This window comes from Panthera onca, chromosome D4, assembly GCF_046562875.1.
Source record: "Panthera onca isolate mPanOnc1 chromosome D4, mPanOnc1 haplotype 2, whole genome shotgun sequence".
NCBI classification, from domain to species: domain Eukaryota; kingdom Metazoa; phylum Chordata; class Mammalia; order Carnivora; family Felidae; genus Panthera; species Panthera onca.
In genome coordinates, this window is record NC_138351.1 from 93,695,829 (window position 1) to 93,713,956 (window position 18,128).

Below are 18,128 nucleotides of genomic sequence, written 5' to 3' on the forward strand. Positions count from 1 at the left end.
GTGCCCGATGCCGGCCCAGGCTGCGGTCGGGGGTGGAGGCTGCTGGGTGCTGGGGGGGGGGGGGGTTGGGCACGGTGAGCCAGGGCGGGAAGTGCGTGCCCCTTCCCCTGTGCGAGCCCCGGTCCTCGAGGGGTAACTGGCCCTTCCATTAGCAGCGAGGCCCCGAGGCCCCAACTGGCGGGTGCCTCACCCAGCCCCTGGGGACCTGGCACGCCCAGCTGGCGGCCGTGCTGTGCCGGCAACCGACACCTCGACCCTTGAAGGGTCGCCCTCCCCGGCGAGGCCAGAGGTGCTCGGCACAGCCAGAGCACTGACCGGGCGTGGGGTGTAAGTGAGCCTCCGCTCCCGCAGGCCGGTAACCGGAGCCTGCGCTGTAATTGGAAAGCTCCCTCCCCGCCCTCCCTTAACAGCCTGGACGCACACAGCAGGCGCGGCCCTGGTGCCCCCCGCGCTCACGTGTGCGCGCTGACTCACGGGCTAACTTGCCTGCCTCCCGGTGAGGCACTGTCCTGGGGCTGCAGCCTGCCCCGCCCCCGCCAAACTCGGAGCACCTTGACTTTCAGGAGGCGTCCCCGTTGCTGAGCTGGCTTCTCCCCGGACGGCAGGGCTTGGCGGCCGGGCCGAGGGGCTGCCCCGGGGACGGGCCTGGTGCTCGCTCGGGGCAGGGGAAGCAGGGAGGCAGAAGGGGCTCCTTTGTTTCCTGGGGCACCTGCCTCCCTGCCTCCCTGCCACGGGCGTATTTGATAGCTGTGCGTTTGCCGAGGCCCAGACCTCTTTCTTATTAGATTGGAAGAATTAAATCCTGCCCAATGATCTTATTTAATTTCATTTATCATTTATCTCGCCTCTCCTTCCTGGGCTGGTGGTGACCCTACAGAAGGTAGACGCTGCATTGTCCCACCTCAGGAAGCTCCTCGGGATCTGGGGGGCGGGGGGGGGTGGCTTCTGACAAGGACCCCCAGACCTTGCAGCCGTATCTGCGTGGGGTCCTGGGGAGGAGGCACCCCTGCTTGGAATGCCCATCCTTCTCTGGTCCTCTGGGCCCCCAAGAGAAGTCCTCGGCGTGTTCCCAGTACCTGTTGGAGCCCCTGCCTCCCCAGGTGCACCTAGAGCCCTGCGTGGCTGGCCTTGGCCTGGCTGCAGCCGAGAACCTGTGCCCCGTCCGCATCCTGCCCAGGCCCTGGGGCGCACACCCTGCGGCCAGTCCCTCGGTGCCTGTGTGGGCACCTGTTTGTGGCTCCTGGGGCCAGTACCCTCACCCCCTTATCGTTGGGCTCCTTCCCTATGCACCTGCTGGCCGCGCTGCCCGTGGGGGGCCTGGAGGAGCTCTGGGTGACCACCCGTGACCCTGGGTCCTAGATCCTGGCTCTCCCCGAAGGAGGGTCTGCGGTGAAGAGACCCCCCCCCCCACCTCGCTACCCACGTTTTCTCATTCTGGGGGGAGGTCGTGGAGTCTGAATGGGGTGGGGGCCCCCGAGGCTGGCACAGCTGGACTCTGGCTTTGGGATTTCCCAAAGTGGGTTCCGTCCTGAAGGTCGTTAGGAGGGGGCGGGGTTCCGTGGTGCAGTGGCTTTGAGGATGGCCAGAGTGAGCACAGTTAGAAATTTCTGCCGTTCCTTCTGGCTCTTCAGAACCTTCAGTAATAGGCCAGCGGGCATGGCGAGTCTCGCTGTGGCAGGGGAAACCGAGGCGTGGAAGGGGAAAGGCGGTCTTGGTGGGGCTGGTGCCCGCTGCCCTCGGCCCACTCGGGTCCCGGCCCCTCCTCTCTGGCCACCGCACAGGGTCGGCCCTTGACCTGCCCTGCTTTGACGGGTCTAGGCACGTAAACCAAGCCTTTATCTGGTTCTTTTCTCCTAAAGTTCAGCTTTGTTCTTGTCCCGGCCAAGGCTTCTAAGAAAGCAATCTAAAACCAGCTCTTGCAGGGCTGTCCTGGGCTGGGCCGTGGGACGGCAGCCTGGCCTGTGCAGGTAGCCTGAGGACACACGTCCCCCGGGACCCGATGGCCTCATCACCTTCCAGAGGAGGAATGGTCCCCTCTCCGGGTCAGCAGTCTGGCCCCCGGCCCTGGGGCGCAGGTGTGGGCGGGGATGGGCTGGGGGCTGACGGAGGCCCCCACCTGGACCACCGCCTCCTGTCCCAGTCACCGCAGGTAACGGCATTGTGACGCAGGTTACTGGGGCATAGAGCATGCCACGTTCGCCGTCCGCCTCGACCCTGTAGTGACCGTCAAAGCGTAAACCTGACCCCCAGGGGACAGATGAGCGTCCCAGAGGTGGTGCCATTTGCTTGAGGCCACAGGACACAGATAGGAGAGCAGCAGGGCCGGGCTTGTGGGAGGCGGGGGGAGGGCATTGCCCGGTGGGACCCAGGATTGCAGCCCTGCTGACCAGCCAGGACCTGATGCTTGGAGGGACAGGCTCCGAGGGCCTCTTGGTGTCCCTGCCCTCAGTTTGGGACCTGGCCACTGGCTGGCCCAGCCCCAGGCCACTGGGGCCCTCTGGGCACCGATGCACAGTGTACCTTTGCTGGCCAGGCTGACTCACCCCTCTCATGGCCCTAGAGCCCTCATCTGGCTCAGGGGACCCCATCTTGCTCTCCAGGAGACTCCTGGCAGTGGGTGCTGTGGGTCTGTGAAGGGGCCATTTGGAGGGCCCCTCTCCTCTGTGGTGTATTGCTGGCCAGCACAGCCCCACTCTCGTGGCCCTCCCTGGCGTGCCCAGCATTGGGCTAAATGTCCACCAGGCAGTGGGCAGACCCCCCCCCCCGTTCCCCCCCCCCCCTGCCCCGCCCTTGCTCAGGTCAAGAGACACCCTTGGCAGGCTTCTCTGAGGAGGTGACAACAGGTCTGTTCCAGGCAGGGCCGGGACACAGCACAGCCAGCGGTGGGGGCGGGGGGATTGCTCCCGCAGAACCGGTGGAGGCCGCGTATGCTGGGCCCTGGGGCCCAAGGCCAGCACCCAGGCCAGGAGTGGCCCTGCCCTGCCCCCCCATCACGGGTTCCGCCATGCTTTGGCCTCTGGGGGGCCCTCTGTTTCCCCATGTCGGCTCTGCCTGTGCCCCGGTCTGCTTTCTTTTGTGGCCGGGTGGCACGTGGGGGGTTGTGCCCCCAGCCCCCTCATCTTGGGGCCAGTGGGCTCCTCCTAGGCCCCAAGACAAGGAGGCTGCCAGGACAGCACAGTCCAGTCGGGAGGCCTGACATGGCTCCTGGCGGGGGCGACCCTGGGTCTGTCCTTCTGGGTCTGGATGCCGGCGAGGCTGTCCCACCGCCCCCCGGGGTTGTGCGGACACAGGCGTCCGCGTGGACCCCCGGGCAGCTTCCCCAGGGCAGCAGGGCCAGGCTGTGCGGAGCACGAGACCCTTGCCCTGAGGCCTGTCTGCTGTTGACCGGGCCCCCCGCGCACCCCCGCCCTCCCCTGGACTTGCTGCTTCGAAACCCTCCAGGTAGAGGAGAGTGAGGGCCCAGGGTCCGGACTGGCTCCATCGCCAGGGGGACGAGGGCCAAGTCCCCCATCGGAGCAGCGAGTGGGGACCATTTCTGCCGACGCTCCAAGCTCAGCGCTCACGTGGCCGCCACACCGAGTCGCCATGCGTCCCACGGAGGAGCCCGGCAGCCACTGCTGCTGGGAGGCCTCCCCACACCTGTATTTCTTCCTGTGCCGTTCCTCCCGCAGCGTTTTATCTGCTGTGGGAAGCTGAGCCCGCCGCATGCGAGCGCGGACGCGCCAGATGGCCCTTTCTCTCCCTCCGGACGCGCCGCTGCCGTGGAGGGGGCGGTGGGAGGGCCGCTGCCTGTGCCCCGGCCCCTCCCGCTCCGGCCGCCAGGGTCCAGGGTTAGGTTCTCGGTGGTGGCAGCCGCGCCGTCACCCGTCTCGACCGTCTTCCTTTTTGCAGGCTGTGTGTGTTCTTCCCAGGGCCGCGGTTGGGGGCGAGAGGGGAGACCGAGGCAGGGCGGGCCAGTGGTTTGGCACAGGCGGGGGTGTGGGCCTGGAACAGGACGGGCCCTGTGCACAGCACAGCCTCCCCTCCCAAGGGAGGCCCAGGGGAGGAGCCCAGCCTCCTTCACACGGGCACCCTTGCAGGTGGTGGCTTTGCTGCCCGGCTGCTGGGAGGGGCCCCCCTCGGCCTGGCCCAGCTGCACTCACAGAGTTGTTGTTCTTGAAAAGACCCGCGTGGGGGCTTGGGGGACAGGGTGACTTTCCTGGGTGAGTGGGATGGGGTGTAGGGCTGCACAAGCGGGCCCTGCTGCTTCCGGACCCCAGGGAGAAGTAGGGAGGCGAGCAGGGGCCACTGAGGAGCCCTGTGGGGGCACTGGGGGGGGGCTGGGCCTCGTCCTCGCCCCCCCTTCCCTGTCTCTGGGCCTCTTCTCCCACCTGTGCTTTCCTTCCTGCCTCCTGTTCTCATCACCTGCCCCTCTTTCCTCCCGGGCTCCCCACCTTCACCCGCTGCCCTGCCTGTGCCACCCCGTCGCCCCCCTTCCTCCTTGCCTCCCTGCCCTCTACGCCCCCCTGTGCCCCCACACCCTCATCCTCCTGTCCCCGGCTCCCTGCCCCCTCGTCCCCCACCCCCTCTCCCCTGTCCCTTTATCCCCCCTGCTCCCTCATCCCCCACCGCCTGACCCCCCAGCCCCCATGACCCCAGCCCTCCACCCCCCTCATCCCCCACCCCCCGTCCCGTTATCTCTCTACCCCTTTGTCCCCCACCCCTTTGCCCCCCCCCCCTTGGCCCCCACCCTCCCTCCCTGGCAGAGTTGGTGGCTGTGCCAGCCCTGCAGACTGTTTGGAATACTTTAAATGCTTTGACACTCGGGCTGTGCTGGATGGCAGGACGGCAGTTTACTGGGTAATTCACATGCAGAGCCGCACCATAAATCTCGGCGCTCGGTTGCCGCGGCACCACGGAGCGTTTCTCCACGTACAGTACAGTATTTCTGCCATCTTTGTTTGCATTGTGGTGAGTCATCAAAGTCTGTCTTGTACCAACACCCAGAGCCGTGCATTCCTCTGGCACCAACACTCCACTGTTTTTAAAGCCGGGGCTGGAGCTGGCATTTACTTGGGCTCCCAAGTCAAAGGCCGCTATTCATTCCCGAGAGCTGCCTGAATGTCCGTCTGCATCCGGCCTCTTCATTTAGATGCTGTGCGCTGCCCCGGAGAGCCGGGCTGGGTACAGCTGAGCTGCGGCCGCCGAGCCCAGCGCCGAGACTCTCTGCCCTGCTCCTCCTCCTCCTCCTCCTCCTCCTCCTCCTCCTCCTCCTCCTCCTCCTCTCCCGGCTCCTCGCGCCCTCCCCACCCCAAGGGCTCCCGCTCTGTTTGCTGCATTCCCGGAGCAGCTGGCGAGCCTGCCCCTGCCAGGCGGAGCGGGCACTGCCGGGCCACCGGCGGCAGCCGCCAAAGGTAGGTCTCCCCCGCGGGCCGGTGCCACGGCCCGGCCGGCAACTTCTCCGCAGCGGGGGCACTGCGGGCCCTCCCCCCGCGGCCACCCATCTGCCCAACTCCTGTCGCCGGGGTCCGGGCGCTCCGCCCTCCCTCCGCCCTCCCTCCTCCGGCCGCCCGGCGCCTCTGCGGCCGCCTGCACTTTCCTCCCTCGGGACAGAGCGGCCCTTTGTGCGGGCGCCGCTGTGCAGAGTTGGGCCGGCGCCTTCTCCACCCGTCCGTGCCCGGCTTCTCCGAATCTTCTCTGAATCGGGCGTCAGATCAACCTCGCTGGAGCCCCGGCCCCGGCCCCTGGGGCGCCCGAGGAGGCAGTGGCATCCCAAGCCCTTGCCGGTCCCTCCCCCCCTACTCCTCCCGACTCCCCCCCTGACCCCTTTAGTCACCTGGGCTGGGGCCGAGCCAGCGGGGATTGGCCGGCACGGGGAGCTGGGGGACCGGGAGGGCAGGCAGGTGGGGTTGCGACAGACTCCCGACCGCTGGTCCAGCCGGGTCCCTGACGGGCGCTGGCGACCTGGGGAGCCGGCCCGGGGGAGGGGCAGGGGTGGCCAGCCACTGACTTCTGGCCTCAGCTCGCTCCCCTGGGCGCCCCCACCCCCACCCCTTGCCCGCCTCTGCAGGGGGACGAGGGGCCAGCGTCTCAGCCAGTGGGGTGGGACTCCCCCCTTGTGGGCCCTCCGTGTGGCTGCTCTGAGGGAAAAGAGGAAAAACAAACCAGAAACCAAGAGCCTCCGAGAGACCCCCTGCGAGACCCCCCTCGCTCTGGGCTCCAGCCCCTCCGAGGGGCAGGGCTGTGAGGGGCTCCTTTGCTGCTAACTTTTTCTCGGGGAGAAGAGTTTGCAGACGCAGCCTGCCGCCCTCACCCCTCCCAGCCGCCGCGGGTGGCAGTGCCCTGCTCCGTGTTCTGTCCTCCATCCACCCCGTCCTCCCCTGAGTGCAGGCCTCTGTTTGCATTCCTGGCTTCTGCTGAGACGGGGCGTCCCGGGCCCCGAGGGCTCAGGCGCTCTCCTGGGGGTGGGCTCTGGGAGCCACGCAAGGTGCGGGGGTGTGTGTGGGGGGGGGGCGTCCCCCTCCCCCTTCATCCCCCCCACCCCCCACCCCCGGCTGGAACACGGCCGTGCGGCTCTGAGTCCCGTGCAGCGCTGGCTGCAGGCCCAGCCAGGGTCCTGCCGTGAGGAGCTCGGGCCCCAGGACCTCCCCTGGGTGGCTCTGCTGGAGGGGGGCCGGGGCGGGGACCGCGGCGGAGGAGGGCGCAGCGGCCGAGCGCCTTTCCGCACCCTTGGCCGGCGGGCCCTGGCCGTCCGGGGAGCCTGACCCGCGTGTCCCCGCGCCCTCTCTCCCCCGCAGATGTGCCCCGCTCGGGCGCTCCCGTGCTGAGTGTGAGGCGAGCCCTCTAGCGCCTGCCCGCCATGTCTCAGCTGCTGCACATCGAGATCCCCAACTTCGGGAGCACGGTGCTCGGCTGCCTCAACGAGCAGCGCCTGCTGGGCCTCTACTGCGATGTGTCCATCGTGGTCAAGGGCCAGGCTTTCAAGGCCCACCGGGCCGTCCTGGCCGCCAGCAGCCTGTACTTCCGCGACCTGTTCAGCGGCAACAGTAAGAGCGCCTTCGAGCTGCCGGGCACTGTGCCTCCCGCCTGCTTCCAGCAGATTCTGTCCTTCTGCTACACGGGCAGGCTGACCATGGCGGCCAGCGAGCAGCTCGTGGTCATGTACACGGCCGGCTTCCTGCAGATCCAACACATCGTGGAGCGCGGCACGGACCTCATGTTCAAGGTGAGCTCGCCCCACTGCGACTCGCAGACCGCCATGATCGAGGACGCCAGCTCCGAGCCCCAGAGCCCCTGCAACCAGCTGCAGCCGGCCGCCCCCGCGGCCCCCCCCTACGTCGTGTCCCCCTCCGTGCCCATCCCGCTGCTGACCCGCGTGAAGCACGAAGTCACAGAGCTGCCGCCGGCTGCCGGCCCGGGCCTGGCCCCCAAGCGCCCGCTGGAGGCGGGGCCCCGGGATGGCGCCGCGGTGGCGGCGGGCGCGGCCCCCCTCAAGCTGCCCCGGGTCTCCTACTACGGGGTGCCCAGCCTGGCCACCCTCATCCCCAGCATCCAGCAGGTGCCCTACTCCCAGGGGGAGCGGACCAGTCCGGGGGCCAGCAGCCTGCCCACCACCGACAGCCCCACCTCCTACCACAACGAGGAGGACGAGGAAGACGACGAGGCCTATGACACCATGGCGGAGGAGCAGTACGGCCAGATGTACATCAAGGCCACCGGCAGCTACGCAGGTAACACGCCGCGCGGGGGGCCGCCGGGGCCCGTGCGGGTGCAGAGGCGAGCCCGCCCCCTGCCCCGTGGCCCCTCACAGCCTGGCTGTGACCCCTCGGGGAGACCGCCGCGCCGGGCCGGGCTGGATGGGCTGCAGGGCACGACCCAGGTCAGCCTCTCATGGCCTCAGCTGAGGCCTTGACAGCTGATGCCACGTGAGATGGGAGCCGCGGGAAAGCCGAGAGACCACCCACTGGAAGCTGCCGTCCAGCACGTGGGATGGGGCTTGGTCTCCCGCTCGTCAGACGAGGAGACCGAGGGCCTCAGCGGACCAGGGACCCGGCTGAGGGCTCGCAGAGTGCTGTGCGCGCCACCTGCTCGAGGCCCGAGGGGCCCCGTCAGCAAAGTGCCAGACGCTGTTGGAGGCCCCAGCAGGCCCGTCTGCATTACCTTTGACCTCAGCCGGCCCCCCCCCCCCCCCCCCCGTGTGGTTTCACCTGCCCCGTGACTCTCAGTGAGGCCAGAGACTCCCCTGTAACGCATCTCATTTGCCACCACCTCCCTGGGTCCGCCACCAAGGGCCAGGCCAGAAAGTGCTTGTTGAACTGAGATACGTCCCCCCAAGTTACTCGTGGGGTGCTTCCCCGCTGGGGACCCATGCGTCTGAGGTGCCCTAACTCGGCATGGCGTGACAGACCGTATCACATCCCTGGAGACTGTTTGGGGTTTGTTGGGCGGAGGGTCTGGTATTTGGGGCCCCGGATCGGGTGTCTACCTGCCTTCCGTGTTCCCCGAAAACTGGCCGTGTGCCTGGGCTCGCTGCCTGCTAATTTGCATGCAGGGCCCGTGGTACCAGCGCGAAGTGGCGATGTAGAACTGGGGCCCCGAGGGACCGCGTCGTGGCTCTTTCCTCCCCTCTCTTCCCCCACGTCCTGGTCCCTGATGGGGCAAACGCTGCTCCCCCCACCAGCCTCCCTCTCCACTTCCAGGCAGGGACTTGTTGATCAGTGCTGGGGTGAGGGGGGGGGGGCGGTCCCGACCAGCTAGGGCCCTTGGGACGGCCGCTCCCCCGGGGCAGGCGAGGACTGGACAGTCTGGCCAAGCCGGGTTCCTCTTAGCACCGTGGAGAGCAGGGAAGCACCGCCCTGGGCACCCCCCTGCCCCCTACAGGGGCCATGGGTGGATGGTTGTTCCCTAGAAGTCATTACTTTATTTAAGTGCATGTCGTTATGTTTGCATGAATCCCACAGGACGCTAGTGCAAAGACCACCTTGACCTGGAAACCTGCAAGCTCGGCTCGGCCCTTCAGAGGGCCGCTGGGCCCAGGCCTTAGGGGCATCTCCGGGAACCTGCCCGGTGTGCGGTGCCCTCTGCCCACGGCCGACAGCCACCCAGGGGGCCGTGTGAGGGCCGTGTGGAGCCCCAGAGCCAGCCACAGGGAGCTGGAATCTGCCAAGGGTCCCGGGGCGGGGGCTGCGTGCTGGTGGCCCACAGTGGTACCCCACGGAGGAGATGGCCCAGCCTCCAAACGTCTCCATCCAACGTGGCCATTGGCCTTGGCAGGTTTGGGGTAGGAAGAAATAAGACGAGGCCTTGGCATCTCTGGGTGCAGGTACTCTGAGACGGCCCGTCTGAGTACACCTGCCCTTCCGGCCTGGTGAGCCTGGAGCCCTGTCTCCACCTGGACGGCAGTGGCCTACCTGTGTCCTTGGGCTTTTCCAAGGAGCCAATGGGACAGTGGCCCTGGAACGGCCAGGGTAGGGATTGGGGGGCCGGGCCGCCCCACTGCCTCGACTCTGACCCGGCCGTCTCACCAGCCCCCCCACCCCCACCCCTAGCTCTCAGGCAAGATGCCAGGGGCACAGGCCTGGCCCAGGGCAGTGTGCCTACGGGGGTCTCCCGTGCCTTGGGTGACAGGAGGGAGTCCGGCGGCCATCAGAGCCCCTTGCCCCCATCTCCCTGGGGGCTGTTGGCAGGAGAATGGGGTGCTGGGAAGCTGGGAAACAGAAAGGGACGGTGGGCAGAGGTGGGCCGGGCATGGGTCCAGCCCTGCCTCCAGTCGGCCCGGGGCGCTGCAGTCTGGGTTTTCTCCTCAGTGAGACCATAAGTGGGGCAGGGGTGGGGGGGGTGTGATTTCTTGGTTAAAATCTAGGTTATTGGCAGTGACGTCGCTGGCATCACCGGCCGCTGGGAAGACGGTTGTGGGGGAGGGGGCGGTGGGGGCAAGCAGGCAGAGATGGGGGTCTGTCCCCCAAGGCTGGCTGCCCCTTGGGTGCTGGCTGCCTGTACCCCGGGCTCCCTCTTCACCCTGGCTTGGCCTGGTTGGGGGACATCCTCACAGCCCCTCGGGCGGCCGGACAGCCTGCTGCCCCTGGTCCGGGGTCCGGATGGGGGCGGGGCGGGGCCGTCGAGAGCTGGTGGGATCGGGGATGTTCCAGAGTGCATGCCTGCCACATACGGACGCTTGGGAGTCTGTTCTTCCCGGCCTCAGTTTCCCCACCTGTCAAGGGAGAGGTTGGCCTGAGTGACCCTCAAGGGTCTTTTGACCAGCAGCCTCTGTGTAGGGAAGTGGGGGACACCACACGGACACCCCATGTCTATCCCCCACCTTGACAAGAACCGTCAGCAGCTCCCGTCCCGGACATCCAGGGATTCGGTGCGGCAGAGGCAGAGAGTTGACTCTGACCGTGCCCCAGCAGCCCCGCCGTCCCACGCGTCTCCCACCTGCCTTCCGAGTCCCGCGTTCTCGTCCGCGGGGCGGGCACACCACAGCTGACTTCCTAGTCCCCGAGGACACTGGGTTGGTCTTCTGATCTGTTGCTCTTAGGACTGATGCGCCAGGAGGGTCCTGAGGGGGGTGGGACCCGCCTGGCCGTGGGGCCCTCTCCCCACGTCAGGGCCCGCTGGGTCCCTCCTGCTGGCTGGGGGAGGGTCTCCTCCGGGGCTCAGGAAACCCCTGCTCCAGCTCTAGGTGCTCGAAGGCCGCTGGGGTCTGCACGCCTGCTTGCCATGCTGGGAGCGAGGGGCTGCCCCTGTCAGGGCGGCGGGGTCGGGGGGTAGGTGCTGGTTCCAGGGTGAGCAGGGCACCGAGGGCACCCCAGTGCAGTAAGGGGTCTGCTCTCACGGCCTCTACTTGGCCACACTCCTTGGGCACGTCTGTACCCACGGGCAGACGGGGAGATGGACAGGCAGCAAACAGGACCTCGAACAACTATTTAATCTTGGCTGGGGTCCCCGTGAGGCAGGACGGGCTGCCCCCTGGCCCCAGGGAGCGAGGCTCGGTGGTGGGGAGAGTGAGCTGCCCAGGGGGGTGGGGAGGGCTCCCTCTCCCATCGCTGCCATCTCTGCGGGAGGAGCGTGGGTGGCCGGGAGGAGCCACCTTCGGGGCCGCCGCCCCAGGACCGGGCTTCCCGTGGCGCCTTCCGCCGCGGGCCCAGCCCCTCCTCTGCGCGGGCAGATGTTTGATCGTTGTTGGCAGACGCCGTTCCCTGTGGATGAGACAAAGGCACTCCTCGGCACTTACGCTCTAGCCAGGCATGTCCACGTTAGGGGCCCCGCGGGGCGCTGTGCCGGGATGGGACAGGTGGCCGTGGGCTGGTGGCCCTGCCTGGGCTCGCCCTCTCTTCCCCTCTGCGGGCTGGCTGGCTCCTCCGGGTCTGCCCGCTGTCCCGGCCCCCGGACACGGGACAGACACTGGCGGTGCTTGGGATCGGGTCCTGTCTCCCCTGCCTCGAGCAGAAGCCGCAGACGACTCCTGTGAGCCCTGAAAGCATGCAGAGCGTGTGCGCCCTGCCCCGGACCAGGCCCCGGTCAGTGCCACCATGGCCTGTGGTACCCTTGTGTCCTGCTCACTCCAGAACCAGCACCGATCCCCTGCCCCCGACCCTACCTCCCTGACTAGGGCAGCCCCTCGCTCCCAGCATGGCAGCAGACAGGCAGACCCCTAGCCTGTTGGGGGGCTGCTCCCGCCTGCAGCCCAGCTGCCCCTTGGGGGTCCCGCGGGGAACGGGGAAGGCTAGGTTTGTCGTGCGAATCCCAATCCTAAGCACCCCTCACTGCCTCCTGACCTGGGCCCAGGGTGTCTATGCTGTTTGATCCCTGCCCAACTGCTGGGAGGGCCCCGGGAGCAGTGGGTGCGTTTTGTCCCTGGCCTGGTCGGAGGGGGGGGTCCCTCCCTTTGGAGGCAGCAGTCAGGGCACGCGAGGGAGGCGCGGGCCCCAGCGTGCCTGTCCCACACGTGCCCAGGGAGCTGGCCCCGGGCTGTTCTGAGGTTCCGGGGGTGGCCTCCCCGGGTCCCTGGCCCTCAGCTTCTCCTGTCTCAGGTACAGGGACAGGGCACTTCTGTGCAGTGTCACATGTGGCCCCCAAACCCCGGGAGACCCCGAGGTGCCCTCTTACGTCTGAGTGACTGAGGTATGACGTCCGTGCCTCCCCAAAAGGGGCGTGAGATGCACCCGCTTGAGTCTTGGGCCGTGGCACCAGAGACGGAGGACACTGCCGTCACCCGCCCGCCCCAGGCAGCCCTGGATCTGCTCTCTGTCACTCGGGATGCGTTTGCCGGTCCTAGAACATCAGGTGGGCACGGTCTCGCGCTGCGTCCTTGCGTCTGCTTCTCTGCAGAATTCGGGTGAGACTCGTCTGTGCTCCCGGGTCAGGCCCACCTTTCCCCCCCCTTGTTGGGTGGTTATTCCAAGTGTTTGCACACAGTGAAATGTACCGATTCCAAGTGTACAGGCGATGACTCTGGGGGCTGTAATCAGTCGAGTACCAGGGTCACGGTCAAGATCAGATCAGTCTGCCTCCCCTCAAACGTCTCCGGGTCCTCCCGCCCCAGCCCTGGCCCCCTGCGGCCTCCCCACCGGCTTCCTGTCCTTGTCGATTTGCCTTTTGCAGAACCTTTTAAGTGGCATCGTTCAGAACGGAGTCCTTTCTTCTCACTCACCGTATTTCGTGGCCTGTCCACGTGGTGCCAGGTGTCGGTCCTCCTAGTCCTAGGCCGTGGACACGGCCACCAGTGGCCACCGCATGGGTGGCTTCGGGGGACAGGAGCTGTTGTCGTCTTGCTGCTGTGAACGTCCGCGTGCAGGTGGCGCTGCTGGGTCACGGGAGAGGCACGTGTCCACGCTGCCACACGGTCACTGGTCTCCTGAGAGTTGGTTTCTGTCCTGAGCGGCGACGCGGGTTTTTGCCTGGATTGGACACGTGTGGTGCTGCATCGGTTAACTTTCTAACGCGGAGCCACCCTCGCAGCCCCGGGATGGAACCCACGTGGCGTGGCGTTTATGCCGCGCTCGGTTCAGTTTGCTGACGTCTTCTCGGGGGTTTCTGCGCCCGTGTGCGTGGCGGGCAGTCACCTGTAGTGCTCTTAGGATAGTCTCGGGGATCAGGAGAACGCGAACCTTCTCCTCCCTTCTGTAGTTTTTGAGAGTTTGTGTGAGTTTGATGTGACTTCTTTCTTGTGCGTTTGGTAGAACACATCCACCCGTGAAGCCTCTTGGCTCTGCGGGTTTTTATTGTTGTTAATTGTGGGAGTTTTTAATGATAAATTCTGTTCCTTCAGGTACAGAACGAATCGATTTCCCTTTCCTCGTGCTCCAGCCGTGGCGGTTTGTGTGTTTCCTGGAGCTCATGGGCTTGTGAAGGCTGGTCTGACGCGATCCCTGTGGCCACGCCGGCTCCCGTGTCTGGTGCGCGCGGGGCGGGGGAGGGGGTGCATGCTTGCACACAGCGCGGGGTCGACGTTGCGGGTTCATCCGGTCCAACTTGAGTCTCTTGACGCCGGGAATGAGATATGACGGAGGTGGGTTCACACCTGCCGTCTTGCCATCCGTTTCCATTGGCCCCGCTTCCCGGTTTCCTCTCTGCCGGCACTTTTTGGGTCGAGTTTCTCCCAGTATGGCTTTTTTAGCCCCGCTGTTGACCTCTGTCTTGAGCCGCCCAGCCCCCGGCGTCTTCACCCCGTCCCTGGGGCCTTTGTCCCTGACGCCGCCCCCTGTGGCCCCCTGTGCGGTCGCGGTCACGGGTTTCCCTTCTTGACGTGCGACCAGCCTTCCCACACGTCGTCCTCTTTACCTGAAACAGCCAGCCGGCTTTTCTCCACTTTCGGTCCGTTCTATTCATTTAATTAATTTAATAAATTAATTACTTTTTATTTAAAAAATTCTGTAAGTTTTTTAACATTTATGACATTTTTTAGCGTTATTTTTGAGAGCGTGAGTGGGGGAGGGAGAGAGAGAATCCCACGCAGGCTCCGAGCTGTCAGCACGGAGCCCGACGCGGGACTCGAACCCACGCACCGTGAGATCGTGACCTGAGCCGAGGTCCGACGCTTCGCCGACTGAGCCCCCCCGGGCGCCCCCGTTTTCAGTTCTTTGAAGTCCCGAGTAACGTAGCGGCTTCGGCCTGCGGCTCTCCAGTTCACACACCAGTGCCGGCAGCCCCGTCCTCGTCTCTGCCAGCGGGTGCCAGGCCGGCCCCCTCTCCGCGGCTGCCCCTGCTCTTGCCCCGCCGCTCCGCCTTCTCCTGTGGGTGGCCCGCCAGCTGCTCCGCGTTCCCGCCAATGCTTGGTCTTGTCTGATGTTGAAAGCTGTGCCCGGTGGCCGCAGCGGTGTCTCCGTGACGTCTGATGATGTCGGGCAGCTTTCACGTGGGTCCGCCGGGTCCGCCGTCCCTTTGAATCCGTGCCCTTCTTACTGGGCTGTCTGATTAGCGAGGGTGTGAGGCACCGTTGAGAATCGGGCGTTCTTGGCACGCTGCAGGCGGAGGCCTCTGTCGGGCGTGTGATTCGAGAACGTTTCCCCCCCCCCCCCCCCCCCGCCGCAGTCTGTCCATTCCCTTGACAGAGCCTTTCATAAACGGACACTTTGGGATCTCGATGAAGCTAAGTGATTAATTACACTGACCCTGAACGATCCACTCAAATGTGGATTTTCTGCGTTGCGGTGCTGTAAGCGTGTTTTCCTGTCCTTTTGACTCCTTCGGTATTATTTTCTTTCCCCCCAGCTCACCTTGCGGTAGGAACACGGTATACGGTGCATAGAACGTACCGACCGTGTGTTAATCGACTGCGTGTGACCCGTAAGGCTTCCGGTCAACAGTGTGCTAGTTACGTGTGGGGGAGTCCAAGTTACGTGCGGGTTTTCGACGGCTAGGGCGGCAGTCGGTGCCTCTGATAATCGCCTTGTACAAGGTCAGCGATATTTCCCTACAGACCGCGCTCTCGTGGTGGTTAAGTCTTTACCTGACCAGCACACAGACATTTCCCCTACATTTTCTTCCAGTTGTTTTACGGCGTTGGGTCTCACATTCGGCGTGTGGCCCGTCCTGGGTCAAGTTCTGCGTGAGGCGTGAGGCGCGGGGCAGGCTCCTTTGTCTCTCACGTGATGTCCAGTTTTCTTTCAAAGAAATGTCACTTACGAAAAAACCCGGTGATAGTTACCGCACATACTCATATTGTGAGACTTGAGCTTCTCACGGTCCTAGTGAGGGACCCGCAGCGGATTCTGAAAACTCACAAAGACGTCTTTATAGCGTTTGACAGTCTGCGGTGGTGATGTGTGATTTACGTGCCGTGAGGTCAGTCCCTTGTCGTTGTGCAGGGGTGTCCGTGGCCGCGAGCGTGCGTGCCCTGGAATTCTGGGCAGACGCTTGTGTTCCGCCTTCTCTTGTTTTCTTCGTGGGGACTGTCGTCCTTCTGTGTCCCTTGTGCATGCTGTGTCTCTGCAGGCCGCCTTTGTCCCTGACCGTCCTCCACCTGGTTTCGACGTGCCCCTGTGTGGTGTCCTCTGTGTTCATTCCGCTGACGTCCGTGGAGCCTTTCAGGCACGTGCATGTATACCATGGTTTCTTCAGGTGTCTTTGTGCCCCTCTGTCCGGAACCCCGGTCACGTGGCCTTTTGCCCCTGCGATCTCCGAGGCTCTGTTTGTTCACTGAATAGTTCCTGTTGCTGTTTCTAATGCTTGCTGATCTTCTCTGCGGTTCCGTTTGGCTCTTATTTTTGGCTCCCTGTTTCTCTCCTCATTGGGTTCCTCTTTTTTTGTTTTTTTAAAGTTTATGTATTTATTCTGAGAGGGAGAGAGAGAGAACGAGCCGGGGTGGGGCAGAGGGAGAAGGAGAGACAATCCCCAGCAGGCTCTGCACTGTGAGCACAGAGCCTGATGCGGGGCTCGATCCCACAACCCTGGATCATGACCTGGGGTGAAATCAAGACTCAGACACTCAACCCACTGAGCCACCCAGGCGCCGCTGGCCTCCTCTTTTGCACAGCTTTAAAAGTTGTGGTCGCGGCGCCTGGGGGGCTCGGTCGGTGGAGCGTCCGACTTCGTCCCAGGTCATGATCCCGCGCTTCATGGGTTCGAGCCCCACGTCGGGCTCTGTGCTGACGGTTCGGAGCCTGGAGCTGCTTCGGATTGTGTGTGTGTGTGTGTCTCTCTCTCTGCCCCTCCCCTGCTCTGTCTCCCAAAAATAAGTAAACACTAAAAAAAATATTTTTTTTAAAGTTGTGGTCACGTTATGTGGCTAGTTTAAAGCCTCTGCCACTGGTGCCGTCCTGTGTCGTTTCCTGGGGTGTCTCTGCTGACCGGTTTTCTCCTCCTTAGGGGTCATCTTCTTGTGGTCTGTCGGTTGTTTGTGGATACGGGACATCGTCAGTGTTACCTTGTGGAACACTTGCAATTTGCCACCCCGGGTCTCTCGCGGTAGCTGGTTACGTGTCACCCCGTAACAGCGGGCGTGGCAGCCTGCGCCCCGGAGCCTCCCTGCTCTTGTGGGCTCCCGGCTGCCCTTTGTGTCCTCTGTTGGGCTTGATGTCATGAGGTCCGTTCACGATTGAGCGATGGCAGTTTTCGGGTTTTGTTTAAAGACCTCTTTCTCCACGTCTGGATGGCTGTGATGTTCTTCTAGGTGTCACTTAAACAATTCTGATTTGGAATCATTTTATTTTACTTTTTTTTTTTAACATTTATTTTATTTTTGAGAAGGAGGCAGCGCGCGAGCAGGGGAGGGGCAGGGAGAGAGGGAGACACGGACTCCGAAGCAGGCTCTAGGCTCCGGGCCGTCAGCACCGAGCCCGACGTGGGGCTCGAACTCACAGACCGTGAGATCGTGACCTGAGCCGAAGTCGGGCGCTCAACCGACTGAGCCCCCCAGGCGCCCCATGATTTGAAATCATTTTAAATTTACAAAAACGTTTCAAGATCAATGCCCTTTGCTCAGACTCGCTCACGGGTAAGAATGTGCCACGTCTGTTTCTCTTCCTGCGGAGAGGCTGTGGGGTCTTTGGACCGTTGGGGGGCGAGCTGCAGACGTTGTGTCCTTTTGCCCCCAGGGTACTGATCGTTTGCTGCAAGTGGGGACAGTCTCTTCCATAGACACAGTCCCGTGCTCCACGCACAGGAGGCCGGGCGGTGACGCCGTGCTGCTCGCCGGCCTGTGCCCGAGTCCCTCCACGTGTCCCCATGCCATCCTCCAGAGCAGCGCGGTTTTCCCCCAACCTGTGCCCGGTTCGGATGCGCACAGCGCGTATCGTGGCGGTCCTCTGCCCTCCCCTCCTCGGCCTTTGCCCTTCAGGACACTTCTCTTTCCGAAGAGCACAGTTCAGCCGTTTGGCTGAATGTCCCTCTGTTTGGGCTCAGGTTGTGCGTTTCGGCCGCATCTCGGGGGAAACGGTGCCTGGTCCCTCCCGGCGCGTCCTCTCGGGAGGCACCTGAAACCCGTGCGGCTTCACGGTGGTGATCGGTGACCCCGGCCGGGTGGGTTCGCCCTCGGTGTCTGTTGATGATCCTGCCCGGGCTGGTTACTAACTCCTTCCGCCCTACCCTTGCTAGTTGGCCCTCTGTGCTCGGGAAGGGCTTCTCGACACATCCCACTCCGCTCCTGCGGTGCTCCCTCACTTACTGTGTCTCCCGTGTGAGTGGAGACGGGTTTTTGGAGCATTTGTCATCTCGTTTGGCAAAAACCCAGCCGTCTCTCCCTTCAGCGGGGAGTGGCGTGGAGAATTCACCATCGAGGTGCGAGGTCTGCGTGTGGCCACAGGGACGTCCTTGTTTTCAAGCCCCCCTGTCCGTCAGAGCTGGGATTCATAGATTTTAAAAACCGCAAGTTCGGGCTGGTGTCTCCGAATCCAGCCCGACCCCAGGGTTGTCCTAGCCTCCCCTCTTCCTGATGTCCGTTCTCCGAACAGACAAGGTCCGACGCTCCTGTTTCCGCGTGAAAGGCGTTTACGTCTGTAGTGTGAGTGGAATCGATGTTTCAACGTGTGTGATCTGGGGTCCACGGTTTACTTTTTTCCCACCTAACTTCCGAGTGGGTCTGCCACTGTTCATTGAGAAGACCACCTCTGTGGGCACCGCCCTGCTGACCCCGTGTGCATGTGGCATGTGGGCCCCATGCCTAGCCCTGCCCTGTCCCCTCTGTCACTGCTGGTCCCTGTGCCAGGGCA

General features: G+C 64.4%; 1 protein-coding gene across 3 annotated transcripts in view; it reads left to right on the top strand.

Moving 5' to 3' along the window:
- NACC2 (NACC family member 2) overlaps positions 1-18,128 on the top strand; it is a 67,536-nt gene that overhangs the window by 31,369 nt on the left and 18,039 nt on the right. The window contains exons 2-3 of one of the 3 annotated variants that reach the window (XM_078436205.2): positions 6,777-7,204; positions 7,553-7,709. In XM_078436205.2, coding sequence (XP_078292331.2) covers positions 6,839-7,204; positions 7,553-7,709 — 523 coding nt within the window. In that variant the 5' untranslated portion in view covers positions 6,777-6,838. Of the gene's footprint in view, positions 1-4,742; positions 5,394-6,776; positions 7,710-18,128 lie in introns of those variants that run through there. The other 2 variants (XM_078436204.2, XM_078436203.2) reach the window with 2 other exon arrangements.